The sequence below is a fragment of the Nycticebus coucang genome, chromosome 17, assembly GCF_027406575.1.
Source record: "Nycticebus coucang isolate mNycCou1 chromosome 17, mNycCou1.pri, whole genome shotgun sequence".
NCBI classification, from domain to species: domain Eukaryota; kingdom Metazoa; phylum Chordata; class Mammalia; order Primates; family Lorisidae; genus Nycticebus; species Nycticebus coucang.
In genome coordinates, this window is record NC_069796.1 from 55,804,340 (window position 1) to 55,828,318 (window position 23,979).

General features: G+C 47.0%; 1 protein-coding gene across 2 annotated transcripts; it reads right to left on the reverse strand.

Moving 5' to 3' along the window:
- Positions 1-12,198: 12,198 nt before the first annotated feature.
- Positions 12,199-15,445, reverse strand: HAND1 (heart and neural crest derivatives expressed 1). Of its 2 annotated transcripts, none has more exons than XM_053566924.1 (2): positions 14,714-15,445; positions 12,199-13,114 (listed from the first exon to the last, which is right to left on the reverse strand). In XM_053566924.1, exons 1-2 carry the CDS (start codon positions 15,260-15,262, stop codon positions 13,013-13,015), a joined length of 651 nt encoding a protein of 216 aa, XP_053422899.1. In that variant the 5' UTR covers positions 15,263-15,445; the 3' UTR covers positions 12,199-13,012. The 2 variants fall into 2 exon arrangements, with proteins under 2 accessions (XP_053422899.1, XP_053422898.1); XM_053566923.1 differs by having other exon boundaries at positions 12,199-13,117.
- Positions 15,446-23,979: the final 8,534 nt, after the last annotated feature.

Consider the following 23,979-nt stretch of genomic DNA (forward strand, 5'->3'; position numbering starts at 1 on the left):
AGAAAACAAAGGAAGTAGGCTGGGCACAGTGGCTCATGCCTATAATCCTAGCACTCTGGGAGGCCGAGGCGGGTGGATTGCCTGAGCTCCTAAGTTCAAGACCAGCCTAAACCAGAGCGAGACCTCGTCTCTAAAAATAGCTGGGTGTTGTGGTGGGTGCCTGTAGTCCCAGCTACATGGGAGGCTGAGGCAAGAGAATCGCTTGAGCCCAAGAGTGTGAGGTTGCTGTGAGCTGTGACACCATAGCACTCTACTGAGGGCAACATAGTGCGACTCTGTCAAAAAAAGAAGGAAGAAATAGAGCTTTAGAATATTTGAAAATCAGATCATTGGAGGCCCATATTTTTTCTTTTATTTTTTTGAGACAGAGTCTCACTATTGCCCTCAGTAGACTGTCATGGCATCATAGCTCATAGCAACCTCAAACTCATGAACTCAAGCGATTCTCTTGCCTCAGCCTCCTGAGTAGCTGGAACTACGGGTGCCCACCACAGCGCCCGGCTATTTTTTGTTGCAGTTGTCATTATTGTTTAGCAGGCCTGGACGCGGCTTGAAACCACCACCTTCGGTGTATATGGCTAATGCCCTACTAACTGAGCCATGGGTGCCGAGCCGGCCCATCTTTTTTGAAAGTGACACTTGTACCCTAATCAGAAACTTCCCAAGAACTCTGTGGCAGTGCCAATTTCTGAGATCTCATCCCAGATCCTCAGAATGAGAAGCTCAGGGGCTAAATTCCAGGAATACATTTTTAATTTCCCCAGGTAAGATTTAAGCTCAGTAAAGTTGAGAAATACTAGTCTGGTCCAGAGATGAACAGCTTCAGCCTCATCTAAATATTGGTTAAAAGTTTCCTGTGAGATATACTAAATGGGAATCTTCCAAAGTGGAGCCCAGGAAATAGTTTTTACAAAATCCCCTTAGGAATTTATTTACACATCCAGGTTTAGGAACACTGAGTGCAACCCCCTAAGGCCCAGGTCAGGAACATAGCTATGTTCAACATCAAACAGCTCAGGAGTGTCAGGGCCCAAGCAAATACAGAGACGTGCACTGCCAAAAAGAAATTAAGACATTGTATGAATGAATGATCTTCAGTCTAAATAAACCCAGAATGAAAATAACCCACAGTTCCCAGCACAATGCCTGGTATGTAGGAGGACACTTATAAACGTCTGGCAGTGAATCTTCTGTTTACTAAACAGTTTTTTTTTTTTTTTGGTCTACAATGATCTTCTACATCCGGAAATAATAATAGCTATCAAGTACAGAGTGCATGCCAGACAAAGTGCTAATAGTTTTACATGCATTAATTCATTAATCTCACTACAGTCATATAAAGTAGGAGCTGTTATTAACTCTGATTTATAAAGGTATAAATACAAAGGTTGAGGAACTTGCCCAAGTAACAAACAATGAGAGCTAAAGGCACTCCGGGGATCAGGATCGGATCCAAAGCTTGGCTCTAGGGACACTGTTGTCAACTCCACTGTCAAGTCAGAATGAAAGGCTTTGAAGCAGTGCAGCCACAACAGTTACCCATGTGCTGATCAACTGGATTTGCTAAAGTTTAATGAGGGATTCTGAGAAGTTCCTAAGACTCTAGTTAGGAAATTTAATAGGGTTTAATGGAGGTTAACAAGGCACATCCACCCTTCTAGCCAGGTTTTAACTTATTGGAGCTGAACTGAGATTAACAAGCCCAGGAGGTGTAAAGGCACCTGCATGATTTAATGGGGTTAATGAAACTGTCAGAGGTTGGCTAAGAGGGACAGCCGTGGAGCATGCCGTGTTAACAGTCGATCTCAAATATCCATTGAGGTCAACAGACATTTATTAAACAGCTTAAGCCTGCCCTATCCTGCCCTGGGCACTGCAGGGGTAGCATGTAAAAAAAAAAGGCTACAACCAACATGTTAGCTGTCGTTAGTCCTGGTTGGTGTGTTTGGAGTGAGTTCGTGTTCTTCCTTTGTGCTTTCTTGGTATCTGCTCTTCATAGCAGGCGTGACTCATTTTCACCATAACTGTAAAATAGCAAAAACAGTTTTTTTAAAGTACCATCCTAGCATTTACTATCTGCTTGCATACTTTAAGTTACATATTCCTGAAACATAGAAAATAGTAAGAGAAGTAGAAGCAACAGCAATGATATAATCCTAAATCTGGGTGGTGCTTAAATGCTGTAAAGGGCTATCACCTATTCTCTCCGTGGATTTTCGTCACACCCTATGAAACAGTGATATACAGTGTTTAAGGTCACACTGGTAGAAGCCAAAGCAAATCCTCGTCTTCTGCCTCTTGAGTTGGTACCATTTTTTTCATTGAGCACTTACTCTGTGACAAGCCCAGTGTTAACCACTTGCCATGCCTCGACAGCTCTATGTGATAGGGACTATTATTACCCTTGTTTTACAGATGAGGAAATAGAAGTTTGAAAAGTGAAATGGCTTGTCCAAAGTCACCAGAAAGTGGTGGGGATGAAAGTCAAACACGGGTGACCAGAGAGTCTACCATCCCTTCCTGCCTACTAATTGGGGAAGATAATATTTCATAGGAGCATTGTTTAGAATAGTGAGGAACTAGAAACAGCCTATATATCGAATAATAGAGGACTAGTTTTAAAAGTACTGTATGTATATCATAATTTAAAAATAATATTAAATGACACAGAAAGACACACATATCGGCTTAGAAATACTATATATGGGCTCGGTGCCTGCAGCATAGTGGTTACGGGCCAGCCACATCCACCAAGTCTGGCAGGTTTGAACCCGGCCTGGGCCAGCTAAACAATAACAATTGCAACAACAACAAAAAAAAATAGCCAGGCGTTGTGGCAGGCGCCTGTAGTCCCAGCTACTAGGAAGGCTGAGGCAGGAGAATCGCTTAAGCTCAAGAGTCTGAGGTTGCTGTGAGCTGTTACGCCACGGCACTCTACCAAGGACAACATAGTGAGACTCTGTCCAAAAAAAAAAAGAAAGAACAAATACTATATATGTGTCCATATGATACTACACATGTGTCTGTATACCTACTGTATGTAATAGGTATGTATGGTTTATATATTTATACACATGTATATATGAATGTACACACACTTATATTTTGTGACTATGGCCATAATTGTAGGTATATCAAAGCATCTATTTACCAACTACATGCATAGCATACAGTATCCATATGATTCAGAGTAAAAGAGAAATAGGAAGGAAAAGACATTCTGAAAATCAAGGGAGCTTCCTAGAAGCAGAGACTCCTAAGCAGGCCCTTGAAGGAAACAGGTTTGGTGAGATGACAGTGAAAGGAATCCAGGCAAAGACAACAGTGAATGAGGAGCAGAAAGCCTCATGCCAGAAAAAAGGGCTTAAACTCTGGAATCAGCAAATGTGCTATTATTAAAAACCAGCCCCCCACACCCCCCCAAAAAATGCACACAGACCAAACAATGAAATACGGTCATGAAGATGCTTGAGGGCCTGCTGTGGACCTGGTGCCTAAAGGAATGGACACTATCCCCCAGGAGCTGGGAATTTTGCAGTTAAGCCTCAGTAAGGAGTGGAGAGCAGTCCTGCTGCTCTGGATCTGTGAAGAAGGCTCAGAGAGCTGAGCCAGCCCTGCTTCTGAGGAAGGGAAGGAATGGTGCACAATGGGCTCTTAAAGTCTTATAGAAACCAATGAGGCTTAGCAAATGTAACGAGCTTAATTAAGCTAAGACAGCTAATGAGACTTCCTGAGGGCTCATCGCTACCAGCAAGATTGGCCCCTGTTAAGTGAGCAGTGGGAGGGCACCTGTGCCCAGCCAGACCCTCTGCTGCCTAAGTGACTGGTGAGATACAGGAGTGGACCATCAGGGGAAGCTGTCCTGATCAGCAGGGCCCAAATTCAGCCATGTCCACAGGCAACTGCCAGACAGTGAAATAATACCTAATGAAGCTTAGTGAAGCCCAAAGAATGAGGACTGAGGGAGGCAATTACTGATAAGACCCCAGCCTGCCAACTGGGATTTATCTAAACTAGATGAAGTTTACATTGGGTGAGTCAATTTAAATAGTTTCAAACAGTTTCCTTCATCTTCAACTAAGAGTTTTTTTATTTTGCAGTTTTTGCTGGGCCAGGCTTGAACCCGCCAACCCCCAACTAAGAGTTATCTCTGGTTGCTAATATTATTGTTCAAATGCATATTATTCTTATTTTCACCTAGGAATATTTCTAAAGCTGGATATGAAAATATAGGATGGCAGAGCTGCAGAAATATACCTATTGTTTGTTATACACCTATTAGGAAATAGACAACGGTGCTAGGATGTATGGTCAAAAGTCCTCAAACAAACCTGTAAAGAAGCCATTATCATCCCTGATTTTCAGGTGGGAAAACAGAGGCTCAGAGAAGTCAGGTGACTTACCTGGGGTCTCATGGTGAGCCAGGATTTGAACCCATGTCAATCTGACTGCACTATGCACCTCTACCACAGAAAGAAGTGCAATATTGACCATGCTGGGGAGATGGAAGAGCAGTAAAAGCTGTCAGAAGAACTTGGGATCCCAGCAAGATGGGATATTTACTGCAGTGGGAAACTGTCTTCTGCATTTCTTTAGCCCAGTACAGTAGTGACATGATTTTGAGTTACCAAAAGAAGATTATGTTTTGTCCAATGGCTTCTGTACAAAGGGACAAAAAAATGTGTGATGCATTTTAGATTTTGCATAGTAAGGAAACAGACCTCTACCCCTAAGGTACCTTTAGGGAAGAGGGCCTCAGAGATTTTGGATTGCAAAATCCTAACATCCCTCAGGAGTTAAGACTTTTGCCAAGGATTCCTGGTTCTATGAAATTGCTGGGTTCCCTCCACTGGACCCGCGAACTGCCAGAAGAAGTTAGAGAAAGGGAGCCCTAGAGCCCCTGGGCTCCAGGGTCACCTTGCGTGAGGGAATCTGGGGTCCTCACCAGTTTCTTTGCACTAAGTGTGCAAGAAAGGGAGTAAAGACCACCAGGTGGCGCCCTCTCCTCAGTCGGTGGCAGACCCAGGCCACATGGAAAGCCTCCAAGTATATTTCCTACCCTCTTAGAGATGCTGTATTTAGGGAATGCTTTGATTTATACCACTGCAAAAATCATATACAATGCAGAAAGGGACTTAGATCTCTAGTCACATGCTCTCGTTTTACGAATGACACTGAGGTCCAGAGGGGGTGAGGAAAGTGCCCAAAGTCACCAAGCAAACTGAAACCCCCTTCTTTTGATTTCTGGGTCCACTGCTTTTTCCACCACACTAACTGTTCTCACACTCCCACACATACCTCCATGCCCCACAGTCAGACTGCCAGAATACCACCTTCAGCAGAGAGCCTGGTTCCGAGGCCAGGAATGGCTACCCTCCCTGTTGTTTCTGACGAGGCCCTGCAGTCCAACCCCAACTACAACAGAATCAATAGTAGTAGCTTATGTTTACCACCAGCCCTGTTCTGGGCCAGACTAAGAGCTTTTTAATCATTACCTCATCTTTATAGGATCTTTACGTTTCTGGGAGCTATTCTGCTTTCTCTTTTACAGAAGAGAGTTGTAGGGCTAATCAAGGATAAAATCCTCCCCAATGCCATAAAGCTCATTTAATTAATTAGCTTATGTGGTTGTAAGTACAGGCCCTGGGTCAGTCTAGACCTACCTGTTGACCTTGGCCAGATCTCTTTTGCTAGATTCTCCATATTTCAAAACACTTTCAAAGACTTCATCCCATTTTAGCCTGACAAAAGTTCTGTGGAGGCGAGGAAGGTATTGTTAGTCCATCTTAGAGATTAGAAAACTGGGATCCAAGGGGGTGATTGGCCCAGTGTCACCTGGCTCATAGTAGACTTGGATCTAGAACTAGATGAGACACTTCAAAAGATACTCCACATCTCACGGGCCCAACTATAGCCCCTCTAATGTCTCTGAGAGTTGTGGAACTCTGCAACTAAAAGTGTGGGTTTGGGAGTCAGGTGGGTCTACATCTGCACCCCTGCCCTGCCACTTAATAGTGATGTGACTGAATAAACAACCTACTCTCTGTATCTCTGAGGGAAAGGAAATGAGCCCTCATATGTTGAACACTGCTGCCTAATATACAGTAAATGCTCAGTAAAAACTGAGATTGATTAGTATGATTAACTGAACCTCCATGTTTAATACTCCTGCTACTTGGGACTTTAAACCTGCATTGTCCAATATGGTAGCCACTAGACATGCATGGCTATTAAATACTTGAAATGTGGGGTGGCACCTGTAGCTCAAAGGAATAGGGTACTGGCCCCATATACCAGAGGTGGTGGGTTCAAACCCAGCCCTGACCAAAAAAAAAAAAAAAAAAAATACTTGAAATGTGGTCCAAACTGAAATATGCTTTTTTTAATTTTATTTTTTAATTGACAAACAATTGTATATATTCATGGAGTACATAGACTGTTTCTTTTTTTCCATTCCTTTTTAATTTCAGATAAACATGAGGGTACTTACACAATTTCCACACGACAGGTAAAAATCAGAATTGTGGTTGTGTCCCTGAGATGTGCTTTAAAGCATAAAATATACTCCCCAGTTTTGAAGGTTTTAGTATGAAAAAAGTGTAAAATATCTCACTAATAATTTTTATACTAATTCATGTTGAAATCCTGTTTTTGATATATTGAATTAAATAAAATATATTAAAAATAGTTTTGCCTATTTCTCTTTACATGTTTAATTTGGCTACTGGGAAACTTTTAAATGCATAGATGACTCACATTTGTGGCTCACATTATGCATAACAGAGTGCAGTGCTGCCTTAAACAGTTTTAGAAATTCAACCACTGCAGTCTGCCTACCCTTTGGTTACCTTAATGATGTAGAATATAAAGGCTTTGAACCTGTAATGTATTCACTGGCTGTGTGCCTTTGGGAAGGTTACCGAAATTGTCTGTGCTTATTGGAAATATGTCCTGCTTCTCCAAAACAAATAAAAAACCAACATAAGTCCTTAATGCCTCACAAGGCTATTGTGAGAATTAAATAAAATAATAAAAATAGCTTTACCAGACACAACATGCTAAGTGCTTTGCATGCCTTATCTGTCTCCCCTCACAAACCCCAGGAAGTTGGGGCAATGATCTCTCTCATTTTGTAGATAGAGAACTGAGGTTCAGAAGCGTTCAGTAACTTGAGCAGGGTCTCTTGGCCACTGTATTGTATACCCTGCATTCGAAGAAGAAGGTGTTAACTAAACAAATGGGAAAGAAGAGTATAACTCACTGTGTGACCTTGGGCAAGTCCTCCTTTGTGAGGCTCAGTTTCCCATTCTGTAAAATGAGGGATACGTTTGAATCATTGGTAAAGATCTTTGTTAATCTCAATGTTAGGGCTTTGAACATTTCAGTGAACTTAAGACTTCCAGGACTCATCTAAAGTCTGATGCCTTCCCTTGTCCATTCTGTGGGGGATAAATGTGTATTTCTGTTTGTTTTAATAACATTTGTAGGAGCTTTATATAGTGTCTATGTCTGCTTACATTAGACGCTGTGTATTATAGTTAAGAGTCTCACTATTTCCCATATAACCCTTGTTTTTTATGGGTTTGGGAGAGCTCAGCTGTAAAAACTCTCAGCTGAAAATTTTTTTTTCAAATGAATTGGGTCTAAATCAGGAGACTGGTTTTAGACACTTTAGAGGGTGCATATTTTTTTCTTCCCAGTCACTTTTCATTAAAAATGAGACTGGCTGGTTTCTTAGTTTTGTTTGTTTTATAAAGATTTAGCAAGACTATAAGTTTAACTGCTGGTTGTGTAGAGAGAGAGCACCCAGCTCTTTTATCTAAGAGAGCCATGGACTGGAAGCCTGCAGACCTGCCTGCTATTTCCACCCCCCACAACCCCGCTCAATTTTTGACTGGCCTTGTGACTCTGAGCTGATTACATCAACTCTCTGGGCCTTTTCCGCCCCCATCTGTCCATGGGGAACATCATTTCTGCCCTGGCTCCTTTCTAGATGATGGGAAGGAAAACGTGCTTATAGGAGGAAAACGGAGGTAATATGCTATGCAAACACCAGAGGCTGCTGCAAAGAATCACATGCTGAGTTTTTCACCAGAAGAAAATAGACTCCTGGAATCAGAATCTTACAGACAGGGAAAAACCTAGAGATCTTAGACACTACCCTCTTCCTCATTTTATTGATAGGGTCCACCTCTGACAGGAGAAGAGGGTGCTGGGGAAAGACTAGAGTTAGAATCCTAGAGTCCTCACATAACTCTTTCCTTCTTTTTATCTCTGCCTTATTTTGTGGACCAAGGAAGATCAGACTGAGAGAAGCTGTTTGGGGGTACTATGTATGTACACATACACACACACACACACACACACACACACACACACGCCCCTTAGCACTGCTCCCAGATGTAGGAAAAAGCCACATCTCTGGAAGCAGCCAAACCTGCACTTCAATCCAAATCCAATCTGCCTTTTACCATCTTTGTGACCTTGAACAAAGTCCTTCACCTCTCTGGGTTTCAGCTGCCTCAATATTGACCTCATAGAACCCTGTGAGGATTACATGAAATAATGCATGCTAAGGGTTTAAATGGTTTGCTGTATATATTTAACTAGTATTAGTTCATTTGCCAATAGGTTGTTAATGTGGATAGAAAAAGACTACATTTGGTGTGTGGAAGAAATAATAAAACTCTTTGAGACAAATATTTACTATAGTATGTTAACTGATGATCATTAATAGGATCCGTTCTAATTCATTGTCTTTATACCCATAATGCCTAGTACATGGCAGGCACTCAGTAAATGTATATTGAATAGGCTACTGAAAGTACCCTCTCAACAGAAGAAATTAGAAGGAAATTACAGCTTAATTTTTATTGCAAAAGTAATACTTATTCAATATTTTTTAAATTGAGAAAAATATAGCTAAACAAGAGGAAAAATAAAAATTAACCTTAATCTCACAAGTCAGAGGTACAAGTGTAAATGTTTTGATGTATATTCTTCCACTTTTTCTTTTTTTTTTTGTTTTTTTTTGGCCAGGGCTAGGTTTGAACCTGCCACCTCCAGCATGTGGGACCAACGCCCTACTCGTTGAGCCACAGGCGCTGCCCATATTCTTCCACTTTTTCTACATGAATGATATTTATTTGTTTCTTTATTTATACACAAAGGGAGCTACAATGAACAGTGTTTAGTAACATGAGAGGGGTTTTTCCCACTATATCATGACAAATTTCCATGTCAAGTGCCACATTTTTTTTCTGATGGCTCAGTAGTAAACCTCCTGTACTGACAGATTTATTTAGGCAATTCTGTTAATTGTAGAACATCAGAGTGCTATCATTTTTCCTATTTTTTTCATTTTTTAAGAACAGTCCTATAGCTAAACCTTTGTAATATCAGTGAGCATTTCCTTACGAAACTCCTGGAATTTACTTTTATGTTCATGATCATTCTATTTTTTCCCTATATTAAAAAAAGATGATTACTTAATTAAAAAATAATAAGTAATAATACTGCTTCTGCCATAGCCGGTGAGGTGTCTGCCAAACAGTGTTGAAACCTGGGTAGAGAATTAAAAAGTAAACAACAGGCTCTAAAGATACTTTTGAAGGAGGAAAGATTAAAGAGAGACAGAAGCCCAGAAGCCTCCTGGCAATGACAAGGGCTAGATCTCCAGTCTGGAGACCCTTGACCTGCACAGCCTGGTTTGTGAAACCTGGAGCAACTCTGTTCCTGTCTCTGGGTTCAGCTTTTGGGGGAGAGCTGGGGACCAGTTTTGGCGTTTGACCCGCTGCAGCAAGGCTTGGGGAGACCTCTCCTTGAGCACAGGTTCCCTGACTCAGCTTACAGGTTCGTGTCTGCGATTCAAAACTGACATCACCGAGACTGAATTTAGGGCTCCACTGCTCTCTTCCCACAGTGGGTTTGGGCCCAGCCTGATGGGGGTTTCTAAAGAAGCCTGCCAGGCTGTGCCCCTCGGAACCCCCTCTCCTTTCTCTGGCTATAAGAAAGCAGGACCTGGGTGCGCATTCTTTCCGTGCCTAGGATACTTCAGTATGCTAAAAATAGTTGCTGGAGCTGGGACCTGCGTATAGCCAGAAGCTTGTGTGTGAGCTAAGTCCTGGGTTCGAATCTAGATAAGGTTTCCGTCTGTGCTGTGGGACTTCTATCGCCTTTCTCCCTGAGTTTCAGGCTTCGCTCGCCTTTCTCCCTGAGTTTCAGGCTTCGCTCGCTATGCGTTGCAAAATTTCTAAAAGAATTCTCAAATCTTGGAGGAGGGGGGAGAAGAAGAAGAAGAAAGAAACTTCGGTTTTTCTTCCTACTCCTTTCTGAGGGGTCATGGGGCCTGGGGCCTGGAGCCCGGTACTGAGGCCGGGAAAGGGGTGCTTCGGCCGGCTCATTACCGAGAGGTGTTGCCCTAGTTAAATCGCGGGTTTGTTTGATCTGGCGGCGGGTGGTGAGAGGAAAAAAGAAAAAAGCGGGGGGCGGGGGGGGGGCGAGAGTAAAGAGAAGCTCACACCTCCCCCATCGTTTCCTCGAGCCCGTAAAACACCTTTTATTAACTCCTTCACGTCCGAAAAGGCCCGCGTGGCCTCTCAGCCCCTGCCACGGTGTTTACAGCCAAGGCTAATGGGGTCCCATATTCACTCTGATGCTGGGCTGCCGCCCCTCGAGGCCTTGGCCTGGAGCTACCAGGGGTCTCTTTTCTCGTCTCCAAGCCCAAGGCTGCAGCTGCAGGTGTGGGGCATGAAAATGCCAAGGGAGGCTGGTTCTCACGTCTTCCCACCTCCTTGGCCTCCTTGGCAGTGAGCGGGGAGAAGAGTGCTAGCACCACAGAGCATGCATCCCCTCGGGCAATCGTGGGAGCTGTTAGGGCACAGAGGAGTGCTTAGCACACAGCTTGCAAACAAAACTAATTGTACAATTATTATTGTTATTCCTGGACACACAAATGACAGTGTTGGCCCGCTCCAGTTAGCCCGACAGGGTCAGAGCCCCTTGACAAATTTTATTTATTCACACACACATTCAGCCATGGGTACGCATGTGAAGACACAAGGACTGACAGACTTTGTGGCACATACACTTATGCACCCTATCCTGTTGCACAAATCTATATGCTCTCACAAATGTTTGTTGAGTGATTTGTTGCAAGAGAGAAACCTAAGTGTCTCGATTTAACCGTAAGTATTCACAATCTTGTTGTATTGAAGTATAAAAATAATACTACCTGCTACAGCAACTTGTGGAGTCCTTACTGCCTGCTTAGAGCTGTGCTAAGCAGACCCTTCTTAGCCCCTGCACAGTCACAAGGCTCCCTATGAGTTGCTGTACTGTCTCATGTACACCTTTAAGTTCAGAATTTCATACACACAAGCATATTCTTGAGCAAATCCCCCTCTTCAGAGCTGCCTTGCCCTGGGGATGCTGTTCATCTGTGGTTCTCCTCTCTCCCAATAACCCCATGAAACCACTGACTGCTGATGCCAGTGTGCATACTAATCCCAAAATAAGTGCAAATACCCACCCACATGGATCTGAGCCTGGCCTCGGTGTCAAGTAATTCCTTTCCAGTTTTCATTTTCTTCTGGTTCCTTTAAGTTATCTTGTCTCCACCACCACCATCCCCCATAGGCTAAAGAGAAAGTTGCACTTTGTTCTAGAAAGAAATCCTTCTCTATCCCCTTCCCTTGACTTGATTTGGAGAGTGGTTTGGCCTTTGTCAAAAAGGGAGAAGCAGCTGGGCTCAGTGGCTCACGTAATCTCAGCACTCTGGGAGGCCAAGGCGGGTGGATTGCCTGAGCTCACAGATTCAAGATCAGCCTGAGCAAGAGCGAGACCCTGTCTCTAAAAGTAGCCGGGCGGGCAGGTGGGAATTGTGTTGGGCACCTGTAGTCCTAGCTACTTGGGAGGCTGAGACAAGAGAATCACTTGAGCCCAAGAGTGAGTTGGAGGTTGCTATGAGCTGTGATGCCATAGCACTCTACCAAGGGTGACAAAGCGAGACTCTGTCTCAAAAAAAAAAAAAAAAAAAAAAAGAAAAGAAAAGAAAGAAAAACGAAAAAAAGAGGATGAGCAGGAACACAAACATTTCCACCCGGTAGGAATATGGAGTCCACAGAGGATCTGAGCTGAGATATCACACAGGCTTCAGGCAATTTCAGAAAAACTTTTTATTAGTCAAGAGCGTAGATACTGCTTTGGCACAGGGAGGGGGCTGTGAGTGGTCATATAGATTTGAGGTAGAAAAGGGGTGGGATGGGAGGATAAATGAACACCTGAGCACAATAGGCACGGTAGGTAGTTTAAATACGTAAAAACTTTCCAACATAGGAAAAGCTTTTATTAAGCTAGGAAGGAAGGGAGGAAGGGGGGAAGGAGAGGGGGAGAAAAAAGGAAGAGAGAGAAAAAATTTCCCTTGAAACGAAATAGGAAGTGCAGCAACAAAAAGAAAAATAAAATTTAAAAACACACTATTTGAAGGAGAATGGCAACAAAGAGCAGCCCATCATCTTCCTGCTTTAGGTTCTTTTTCCCAGACAAGAAACTATTGATTCTTTATTGCATTTTAATTAGAGAAGGAGGGCGTCGGAGGCTTTGACACCAAGTTGAAGGAGGTCAAAAGAGAAAGAGAGCCAGATAGCGGAATGGGAAAGGCATTGAAGTTCGAATTCGCCCCAGAAGGGTTGGAAGGGTGTGTCTTTGCACTTGGGTTCAGCAGTCCCTCCCTCTTGCATCTGCTGCTGAGAGCCGCGCTCGGTTAGGAGAGGTGGATATATATATATATATACTTCTTTCTCTTAATGTATTAAAAACTATTTGAAATGACATTGCACGTGCGATCCAAGTATGGTTGCAGCCGAGGACCTGCCAAGCTCAGCAAAGGCTAGGCGAAATGCGCTCCCGCACGCCGCAGAAACCCAGAGCCTGGCTTTCTTTGGCCCCTTCCTCTCCTCTCGGGGCTCCGGGGTCAGCCAGCCATGGCCAGGTCCTCGGCGCGGGCCTCGGCTCACTGGTTTAATTCCAGCGCCCAGACTTGCTGCGGCCAGCCGGTGCGTCCCTTAATCCTCTTCTCGCCTGGGCCCAGGTTAGGAGGAAAGCCTTCATGCTGCTGCTGCCAAGGGACACACACAAGAAAAGAGGCGAAAGAGACAGGTTTTAATTTTTCTGCTCCAATCGCCCGGCGTGAAGTGGGGTGGGGGAAAAGGTGTCAGGAGCAGTAACCGGGAGCCTTTTAATAAGTGACGGATTTCTGTTTGCGAAATAGGCAAACAGGCTCATAAATTTGCCTTTATGCGCCAAGTTCCTGGGACCCGGGATCGGCTGGGTAGCTTGGAGAGGTTTAGTAATGAGAATTTTCTGCTGAAACTGACGCGCGTTGGTTCTGCTTTATGGCACCTAAGGGAGGCAGCAGGAGTCTGGGATGGAAGGGGTGGGAACCTACAGTTTTCGCGCTCGCCCCCTCCACCCCATCCTAACTGGCTTTCCAACCTAGTTTAATAGGGGCTCAGAAACGCGATTGGGTCCTGTTGGATCCGGCGCTGTGAGCTCAGACGATTAGGCAAGAGATCCCGGGAGTCGCCCAGCCTAGCGTCCTCCTATCAGGCTCCCCCAGCCTGAACCAGGCTCAGCTACTTGAAGGCGGCGGCGACCTGCGGGGGTGGGGGTGGGGGTGTTGGGATCCACCCAATAACTACTTGGATCCCAGAGCCGCCGGGGCCTGCATCTTCCCCAGCCCAGGCGGCGATTTAGAGCCTAAGTGCCTATCTGTCTGTCCTTGTGTCCGCATGTGAGCTTTCCCTACTTTACCCGGAGGCCCCGCGAGTCAGAAGAAAACTGACTACACGGCGCTGCGGCCCAGAGCGCATCAACCTAGAGAAACTAGTTGGCCAACCTGGAAATCATCGCATTCAGAGGTCCCCAAAGCCCTGGGCAGAGAAACCTAGTGCCAGTAAGCGTCGCCCGCACAGGAGAGGACAAGAAAAGCGGAGAAGGAATTACGATCTCCAAAGCAGAAAGAAGTGGCTCTTGCTTATTTACACGAAAAGCCAGCGAGGTCCTCCTCGGAACCAGCCTACAAGGTGTGGAGCAGCGGAAAGCACTGCGGCGCTGGAGAAGACCTGACTCTTTTAAGCCAGCTCCATCTCTGACTCCTCCGGTAGGTGCCCTTCACGCCCTGTCTGACTCTGGGCCTCAGTTTCCCTTTCTGTGCAATGGCAGTAGACTGGCCTCTCCAGCAAAGGCCCTTTAAAACAATAACTGAGCTCATGCACATAAATTCGCCCTCAAGTTAAAGGAACAAATTCCTATACTCTTAACCTGGTTTATGGAGGAGCCCAGGGATGAATCAGGACTCCTCCAAATTGGAAGCAAAATACTGCATGTGGTGTGTGCATTTTCCAGGGCCCGGGATTTCAACAGATTCTTAAAGGGTGCCCTATCTGTCTGCCCTGAGATAGCATCTGAAAGGGTTAAGAGTTAGTGTTCACGCAGTTTTACAAACTTTATCCCATATTACAAATGAACTGAATTACGAATCTGCCTCCCACCATGCACACAGTCACAGGCTGTATCCATCTTAGAACTTCCCGCAGCCTTCCAAAATTGTACACCTGGCAACGCAGCCTCCTTTCCTTTCACTGCTTGCACCGCCTTCGGGTGCTCATCGCGCCCGCACCCTTGGCTGGAGGGTGCAAGCTCCAGGACTCACCAGCTCCCTTTTCCTCTTGCTTTCACGGCCGCCATCCGCCTTCTTGAGTTCAGCCTTGAAGGCCTCGGGGTCGCCAGCCTGTGCATCCTTGGCCAGCACATCCATCAGGTAGGCGATGTAGCTAGTGGCCAGACGCAGAGTTTTGATCTTGGAGAGTTTGGTGTCGGCTGGCACATTGGGGATGCACTCGCGCAGCTCCGCGAACGCGCTGTTAATGCTCTCTGTACGTCTTCGCTCTTTCTTGGGTCCTGAGCCTTTCCGCCGGCCCAGGCGGCCGCCGAGAGCCTCCAGCCGCCCGGGGCTCTGGCCAGGCCTGCCGTCCGGACTGTAGGCTGCGGCGGTGGCCGCAGCGGCTGTGGGCGGTGGCCCGCCGGCAGGGAAGTCCGGTGCAGCGTCAGCTGGGCTCAGAAGCCAGCTCTGGAAGTAGGGCCTCTCCTGGTGACAGCGCGAAGCCGGGCCGAAGAGAAAGGGCTCGTGGAGCATGGGGTGTGCGGGATGCGGGTGGTGGTGGTGGTGGTGATGGTGTGCGTAGCTGCCCACGAGGTTCATTTTGCAGCGGCTCCTGGCCTACGCCGGCAGCCCTATTAACGCCTCTCCATGCGCCCCAAGACTGACGAGAGTCACCCGTGGGCTCTGGGGCCGCGCACTGCCAGCGCTGGCTTTGAGGAATTCGGGGCAAGGCTGAAGATAAAATCTACCGCCTTCTTGTCAGTTTCTGTCCAGGGCTGGGACACAAACGGCCGAGACCTATTTAACCCTTCTGCGGACTCCCCTTCAGGACCTGGCTTATATAAGGCCGCGGCTTTGATGTCAACCTCTCCCTAGAGCCAATGGCAGGGGGGCGGGGAGGAGTAGGAAAGGGGGTGGCCGTCCCGGGTTTTCCTCTCAGCCAAAGTAGCTCCACAGCAGGCGTCTGCGTGGACGTCGAACCAGCTCGAGCTCCGCCTCTGCCCCTCCCCATAGTTCCCGGCACGGGCGGGAGCGGGGGCTCGTACTGGAGGTACAGGACTGCCAGCCCCAGGGACTATTGCTGCCACCCCTTCGCTGTGTATCCAAGGAAAGAAATCTAGAATCATCTAATGAAAAGTAGCCTTCACCTAGAGCCCTCCCTTAATTTTACAGATAGGGAAACTGAGGCCCAGGGAGTCTACATTCCATTGAATTCAAAATAGGAATTCCAGCAGTCCCCAGTCCAGAGCAGTCTGGCGGTCTGAGCCAGAAGACAAGAGGGCGCTGTCAAAGTCTGGAAGGCCTCCACACATTACTCCTAACACCGCCCCACCCACCCACCACCGCTCGCTAGTCATCGGCCTTTTCTGTCTGTGCACCGGGTAGTTACTGGCCTGCCAATTCTGGCCAAGTCGCTGGCAGCTGGGGACACAGCAAGTGACCAGCGAAATAGCCTTTCAGAGGCCGGGATGAGGATGGGGCGAGAAGGGAAGCCGGACTCCAAGCCCAGGAGCATTTACCGGTTTGTTCCAAGCTCTAGGGCCTGCGTTCTGCGCTCGCCTTGCGGGTGCCTGATCCAGTCCAAAGACCGGCCAGGCAGAGGCAGTCCGGCGTCCGCCTTGGCCCTGGGGCATCTAGTAGGCGCGATTCCCCTCCTCTCTCAATGGGTCTTGCAGCGAGAGCCATTGAGGGCTTCTAGGTTGGGCCACTCCATCCATATCTTTCCTTGAGAATCTTTGATTCCCTAAAGGCACCAGCGCTAAGCATCACACTGCGAGACAACGGCGTCCAGTGGTAAACACATGCAGACAGGACCGCCACTTGCACAGCATCCGCAAGGCTCACGCCGGCAGAGAAACAAAACGCAGCTCCCGGCGTCTTATATCCAACGGTGCAGAGGCGCAGTCCCGCCTGCGCAGCTAGGGCAATTGGCTAGGGCAATTCCCTGCAGGCCCCATTCTCCGGCTCGCGTTAAGAACTTGGGAATCCTTGGGTGGCAAGGAGGGGACTCTCAGCCTTTACTTCCCTTCAAGGTGGCTTCCTAGCTGGTGGTCACATGCCTGAGTCCCGCCATCCTCCTTGGCCTTACATATCCCATCTGATCCTTTCCCTAGGAGGGATAGATGGAGTTTCTTTCTCGAGGTGAGAGTGAAAGGAGAAAAGCGCTCTTTTAAAAAGACAACTCATTATCCATCCATTCAACAATTATTTATTGAGGAGACGACTGCTACATGCCTGGCAGTTAGTTACTAGTTCAAAGGCAGGGAGAGAAAGGCCAACTCTCTTCTTGCATAGATAGGGAAAATGAGGCCCACAGAGGTTGAACAATTTCCCTCGAGGTCTGATAGTGAGTGGATAAGTGGAATTACAGTCCTGTACAAGGAAGTGAATGAGGGAGAGGGTGCATACCGGGCAGAAGGGGACAATCGCTTTCTCCTGAGCTGTCTGGTTCCACCTGTGCGACTTCGGACGGGCTTTGGGCCCTGGAGGTACATGGGGGAGGGGGAGATGCGGAGGGAGGTCCTGGTTTCCTGCCCGAGGCGTGCAGGAAACGCGCCGCTCTCCTCGGCGCCTGGCGCCAGCAACACTGAGATTGGGCAAAGCGCAGAGCCGAGGCTCGCGCTCGCGGGCGCCGGATTCAGCTGCGGCTCCGCGGAGTCCCGCGCCTCCGGGGCCTGAAGGCGCCCTTGAGGGCGTGCGTGCGTGCGGGTAGAGAGAGTAATTAGTCTGTGGAGGAGGACCTCGATCCTCAACGCACGCCCAGCCTTTGTCTTAAGCGGAGAACGATCTACACCTACACTAGACCCTCTGATTACACATACACATGCACACGCACACGGGCTCACACAATCTGCCGGAAAGCCCGTGTGTTCATACGGATACTCAAAAGTATTCTCAGAGCAATACCCATGCATTCCTAGGATTCTACACATTATCTGTATGTTACCCACAGGACACACACACACACACACACACACACCCTTCAGATGTGTGTTACAGCTCAGAGCCACTCCCAATCCTACACTCGGGCATGCTCAAAGACCTCAGTCATGTAGCAGAAACACATAAATTCTAATTACCACACAGACACTTGTAAGACTGTCACAATTACACATATGTACAACCAGTTTGTGTTTTCTTACAATTTCCCACAACTGTATCCACAGTACAAAATTCCAAAAACACCATCATACATTTCATGTTCTCAGTGTCACAACTAAGCCTTCAGTACGCAAGTACATAGCCACGATTTCTATTACATATGCACAGGTGCTTACAAATAGACATTACACACAGGCACATAATTTTAAACACTCAATTTGACATAGATTCTCAGCCCTTCCTGTATAGTCACATTCACAAACTCTAGCAATGAAGTGTAAAATAGTGTGCATGTGGTCAAGTCACCCTCAATGATAAGTACTCACTTAAGAATACACAATTACCCACATGCAAATGCATTGCTTGTGTACCCATCCATGTGAGTGCCAATTGCTTTCTTATTACACAGGTCACAGGACTGCTGAGTGTGGTAAGGAATGCATTATCAACAGTAGGTGACAAGTTCCAGTCCTTTGAGACTCTTTAAGGACTCTAGAGGCCTGGCAGTGCCCTATGGTTTTTAACAGCAGGGTGCCCTAGCCACCAATGAGGCAGAGAGTGCTGTTCCCTAATTCTGAGAAAGATTTGAAGTCATTTGTTGAGTGCTGCCCAGGTTAAACACTGGGGAGACTAGGCTCCCCAGTGTTGGGGCCTTCCAGGAGACCCCAAAGACTTGGGCTTTCTGGAGACCCCAAAGTGCTTTTTACTTCATCTGGTACATGAGAAGTGTGGCGGAACTCCCTGAACAATGGGGACCTGGTGAGGGTGTTTTCTACTTCTGATCCCAGGCTGTGTTACAGAAAAGAGTCTGGGACCTAAGAGTTTGGCTGAAATTACTTTAGGCTAACAGGCGAGAGACGTCACTTTGAGTTCTGGTTCTGCCTAATTAACACTTTAGTATGTTCCTTTCTGGCCCAGAGCCTCCTTTTCTCCATTTGCAGAAGGACGTTGAATCGTCGAATCTATAGTCTGGAGTTCTGTAATTCCCAACTCCCCACTGCTGCCTGGACCCCTCCCTGGTCCCTCTCTCCCTGGGCCATGGTCTGGTTCATAGGCCACTATCTTCTAGCCCACCTCTTCAGAGCAAAGACCAGGACCCCCAAAGTCCCACTGTCCTGTCCCACACTACCTCTTACCACCACCCATCTGCCTACATCCTCCCCTTAACCCACTTTGTTCACCTAGAGCAAAGTTTTCCAATCTTTTTTATCTCACAGCACACTTGAACTTATAAATTTCTGTGGCACACTTAAATTATGTTGATGGGGAAAAAAAGAATATACTTACTGTGCTTTAAACTGCTTTCAGAAACAAAGACATTGAAAATTTTTCAATGACATACCTAAGATCCACGCTGGTTGAAAAATTACTGACCTAGAGGATGCTTCAGGTTTGTTGTTCTTAGCATTTTCAAATTCGGGTTTCTCAGTTCTTCTCCCAACTGTGCTAATGAGGCCACACAAGAACTCTTGCTCCATTTTACAGAGTACAGGTCTCACCTATGGAAAGGTCAAAAAAAAAATTATCAAAGGAGTGCTTACAATAGCTTCCCTGTGGAATTGAGCCCACTGGGCACTGTCATTCCCTGTGGAATTTAGAAACTGGGCACTGTCATTCCTCCCTGTAAGATCCTTCTGAGCCTCAGTTTTCACTTCTTTAAATAGGGTTGGGGATAATCCACTGTAGAGGACTGGAGTAAGAGTAAGCAAAATAATATATGCAAGGGTCTTAGCATGGATAAATGGTGGCTCAGTTTTTAGGAATATTAATTTCACAGGGGAAGAAAATGAAGTTATAGCCGTTCACCCTGACTGTAAAGCCCTGGACAGAGAGAAGAGACCAGGACATTGGATTCTCTTTGCAGAACTCTGTTCTGAACCGACCACCCTGTTTCTGACTGCCTTCCCCCCCACACCACCACCTTGCAGAACCCAGCTGTCATAGGCTGGAGGTGGGGGAGACTGAACATAGCCAGATAGGGGGGATTATTCTGCCAGAGACCCGTTTTCCAGTTACAGATGCCGCTCTCCACCCCCATTTCTCGCCCTAAATGACTTCGGGAGGAGTAGCTCCTGAAGTCTCAGGACTTAGTTCTCCCATCCATACGGCGGAATGGCTGTCCCAGGTGATTTGAAGGTCCTTCAAGCCTCGGATGTTCTGGAGTGGTGGGGACTCTCCCCAGCCTTTGCCGCTCTCCTCCCCTCACTCCCACCGCCCCTCTACCCCGGCGCCTACCGCAAAACCTTCTCCCGCCACGTCCTGTGACCTTGACGCCATCGGCAATCCCCCGCACCAGACCCCTTATCTAAATAGGGCAGTAAATCAAGGACCTGTCAGGGCCCGGGTAATTACAGGAACTCCATGAAAAGGACCCGGCCGGCCGCCTGTTTATATTAGCGCGGTGTAAAATATTCTTGCTGTCTTGGGGAATCGCGTCGTGCAGTAACGCGCCATAAATCAGCCGGTGGACCATTTACCCCCGCAGCTTGAGTGCGCAAATCCCTTAAACATTTCTCTCGTATGCAGGTATCTGTAGAGGGTTTAAGACTTTCCAATCTGGCCCAGGCTGCTCCCTGGGACTAAGGGGACAGTTGGGCAGGGAAGAAAGACATTTGCAGAGAGTCGATTTCTGGAAACTTACAGGTTCTGTATGCAGACAGGGCCCAGAGAGGGAAGAAATTTCCCTCAGGGCACACAGCCAATGACCCGCAGAGACTTGACTAGCACTCTGACGTCTAAGAGGGACCTGGGGCTCAGGATGCTTCTGTTCCCCACATTGTTACCGCTTTTCTTGGAATGAGAAGTGGTCAAGGCGGAAAGGGTCCAAGCCAAAAGTAACTGTCCTTTACCTTTTGTCTTGGGGGTTCCTTAGCTTCCTGCAATGGCGCACAGAATTATGTGCGAATGCTCTTTGGCGCTATAGGAGACTGATTCCTTGTCTGGTCCTCTTGTTTTATAGGTGGCAAAACACTGGACGAGAGAATGGGAAGGGACTTGCCCAAGAGCACACAGCTAATCCTTTGCTGCGCAAATAACCCTTTCAGGTTTATTCCCCCCACAGTCTCTCCTATTACAAAAAAAAAGAGGAAGAAGAAAGAAAGGAGGGAAGGGAGGGAGAGAGAAGGAAGGAAGGAAGGAAGGAAAAGGAAGGAAAAGGAAGGAAGGAAGGAAGGAAGGAAGGAAAGAGAGAGAGAAAGAAAGAAAGAAAGAAGGAAGGAAGGGAAAGGAAGGAAGGAAGGAAGGAAGGAAGGAAGGAAGGAAAGAGAGAGAGAGAGAGAGAGAGAGAGAGAGAGAAAGAAAGAAAGAAAGAAAGAAAGAAAGAAAGAAAGAAAGAAAGAAAGAAAGAAAGAAAGAAAGAAACCAAGGTGTGTGGAGCAAGCCTCTCCATTCTTAGGCTTATAACAGCCTCAAAAATACAAAATCTATTTAAGGTAAACCTGCTGCTGCCGCCCATTGTCTAAAGGGTAACATAAATCAAGCTTATGGAAAAAGAATATTAAATTTTCCGTGTGTTCCCTCCAGGCTGGGACCTGAGAATTCACGGAGAATTAAACATGTATGTGTTTTCCCTCACTTATTTCTGTCTTTCTCCCCCCATTCCCTTTCTCTTCCTAAGTCCGTAAATGACAATGTGTTTACACAAGTTTTTATGTCGTCTGAGTTTCGTCCCGGCTCCGTTTCCTCCTGTGTATTTTCCGCGGAGAGAGATGTCTGCTTCGGGATGCGTTCAACCTAAACAGAACCCCATCTGATTGGAAAATGTATTTATTTGAAATATCGTAACTCACGGTTTTGGTGAAAACGGCCCCCAAATTTATGGGATCGCTTGGGGCGCGGCAGTTGTAAATCAAAAGCACTGGACACCCCCCTCCCCCGCCGCGTCCCCGCTGCAGCGCCCGCCCGGTCCTCCCGGACGCCAGGAGACCAGTCCCCTCCCAGTCCACCCTGCCGCCCTCTGAGGCCCTCCCTGCTGCAATTCCCGCAGTAGCTAGTTGCGGGCAGGCAGGTGGATCTCACTGCGGTTTGTTTCACCCAGTCTCGTTTTTTAGGGCATTTACGTTCTGATGGCGATCAGTTTCAGGGGGTCAGTTAACAGGGTCAATTGTGCACCCATCTGTTCTCGGCATCCCGGACTTTTTATTCGTTAGTTGCACGCTGGTTACCTGCTCCCCCTTCACTTGCAGTCGGTATCTAACCCACTGACCAATTGTACGCCGCGGTTTTATGCCAAGAGGCTTATCTCTGCTCGGTGTCTTGAAGGCCATTTTCACTGCCTGGCCATTGCTTCTTAGGTCCGGAGTTATTTTTTCTTTCTCAGCCTAGTCTGAATTCCTCAGCGAGTACGGAGTCAACCCACTTCACCTATCTCCTGGATTCTGCTGCCCGCCAAGACCACGCTGAGGACGGAGGAAAGGCTGGAGCTGAGAGCGTCTCCAAGGACAGAGGCTGCCGGCTACAGTGACTGGGAGTCTTTGCAAGGACTTGTCCCCTGGGCCTTCAGGAGCAGCCATCGAATCTACTTTCTCCAGGAGCCACGGGCCCGGAGCCACGTCTCTGTCTTTCTTGCGGAGGATCTGAGGAAGAGGGCAAGCTGTCTGCTCCAGGCTTGTCCATAGGCGCTGCTCTCAGGGAGAGGGTTTGGGCATTCATTCAAAACTTTTGCAGCTTTCTTCTCCATAGTAGGCAAAAGAGCTTGCGCGGGAGCGACGAGGTTCTAAGCCACAGCAGCACGAGGTAGTGCAGGTGCGTGAGGTAGTGCGGGGCCTGAAGTCCTGCCCCAAATCTGATCCCAACCCTCCACCTTCGTCCTGGGCAGCCTGCCTCTCAAGGCATCCGCTTGCCGCCGGAGCCCTCCGCTGCTACCTGCCAGGAGTGAGCATTTGGTTCAGAGAAATACAATACATTTCAGAGATAAAACCCAGTCTGATCAACTTGGTCCCTGCTGAGAGACAGGAAACTGATACTGGAGAATGTGTCTGAAACAGTGAGGGGACATAGGGTGCCTCTTCCACTATCCTCCCTCAAAACTTGGGGTGGGGGTACAGCAAGAAATAGATAGCCCCACCTTCCTTGGGCCTTAGTTCTCCCAATCTAAAATGGCCTTGTTCTTTTTTGTGTGTGTGTGTGTGGTTTTTGGCTGGGGCTGGGTTTGAACCCAGCCACCTGCAGCATATGGACTGGCGCCCTACTCCTTGAGCCACAGGTGCCACCCAATGGCCTTGTTCTAATGGACTGTAGGAGCCACATATTCTCCAGTGCAGCTGAAGGGACCAGATCAAAACATGGACTTTTCATATTGTTTGGAGGCAGAGGTATTAATCTAGGGAAATCCACACTTGTTTCATGAAGTAGGATGCCTGCAAAAAGCCTAAGCTGTTCCAGCTATGGCTTGGGGGGAATCGTTGAGGGGATAAATCAGCCGGCTATGGTCAAGGTGAAAATTCTGGGCCCTCAGTCCTTTCCTTCTGCTTATAGGCTTTCAGAAAGAATCTGCAGGCAAAATACTGTATCATTATTAGTCTTATTATTTTAAACGGGGCCAGGCTACATCCATCATCTTTCCCATAATGGTCAATTGTAAACACACTTTAAAAGAGAAAAACAAAAAAGGGATTTAATGTTGACACTGGGGAAATGGTTAGCTCTGGCATTGCTGGGGAATTGGCAGTCTCCCTTGTCCTTTGGGAAAGAAGTTAAGTGCTCAGTGTGTGTTTTTTGATTTTTTATTCTTTTTCCATTAAATTTCTAAACTCTCAGGGGTCTTCTTTGTCTCTTTTTAGTTTAACAAGAGAAGGCCTTTATTAAAAAGTCAAAAATGGATAAAAGGGCTTTGGCTTTGGAAAGCTATAAACCCCAAAGTGTCTCACCAGCAGTTCTCAACTTGTGGGTCTCGACCCCTTTGTAACAATGAAAATACATCCTGCATATCAGATGTTTACATTACAATTCATAACAGTAGCAAAATTACAGTTATGAAGTAGCAACGAAAATAATTTTATGGTTGGGGGTCACCACAACATGAGGAACTGTATCAAAGGGTCACGGCATTAAAGGCATTAAGAAGGTTGAGAACCACTGGTCTAGATCAAACTTCAGATGGTTGGGGGCTCAACCAGCAGCACTTTTCTGGGTTTCAGACTCTTTCTGCCACATTGCAGCCAAATTTGCTCTGGAGAGGATAGATGAAAAGAAAAGTGAATACTCGGGAAAAACCC

What these genes read in the sequence shown, in the direction of transcription:
- HAND1 (XM_053566923.1), bottom strand. Translation starts at nt 15,262, where the DNA reads ATGAACCTCGTGGGCAGCTACGCACACCATCACCACCACCACCACCAC. An exon ending in GCAAGAGGAAAAGGGAGCTG is followed by an intron (nt 13,118 to 14,713) that starts GTGAGTCCTGGA and finishes GTCCCTTGGCAG; the next exon opens with CAGCAGCATGAAGGCTTTCC.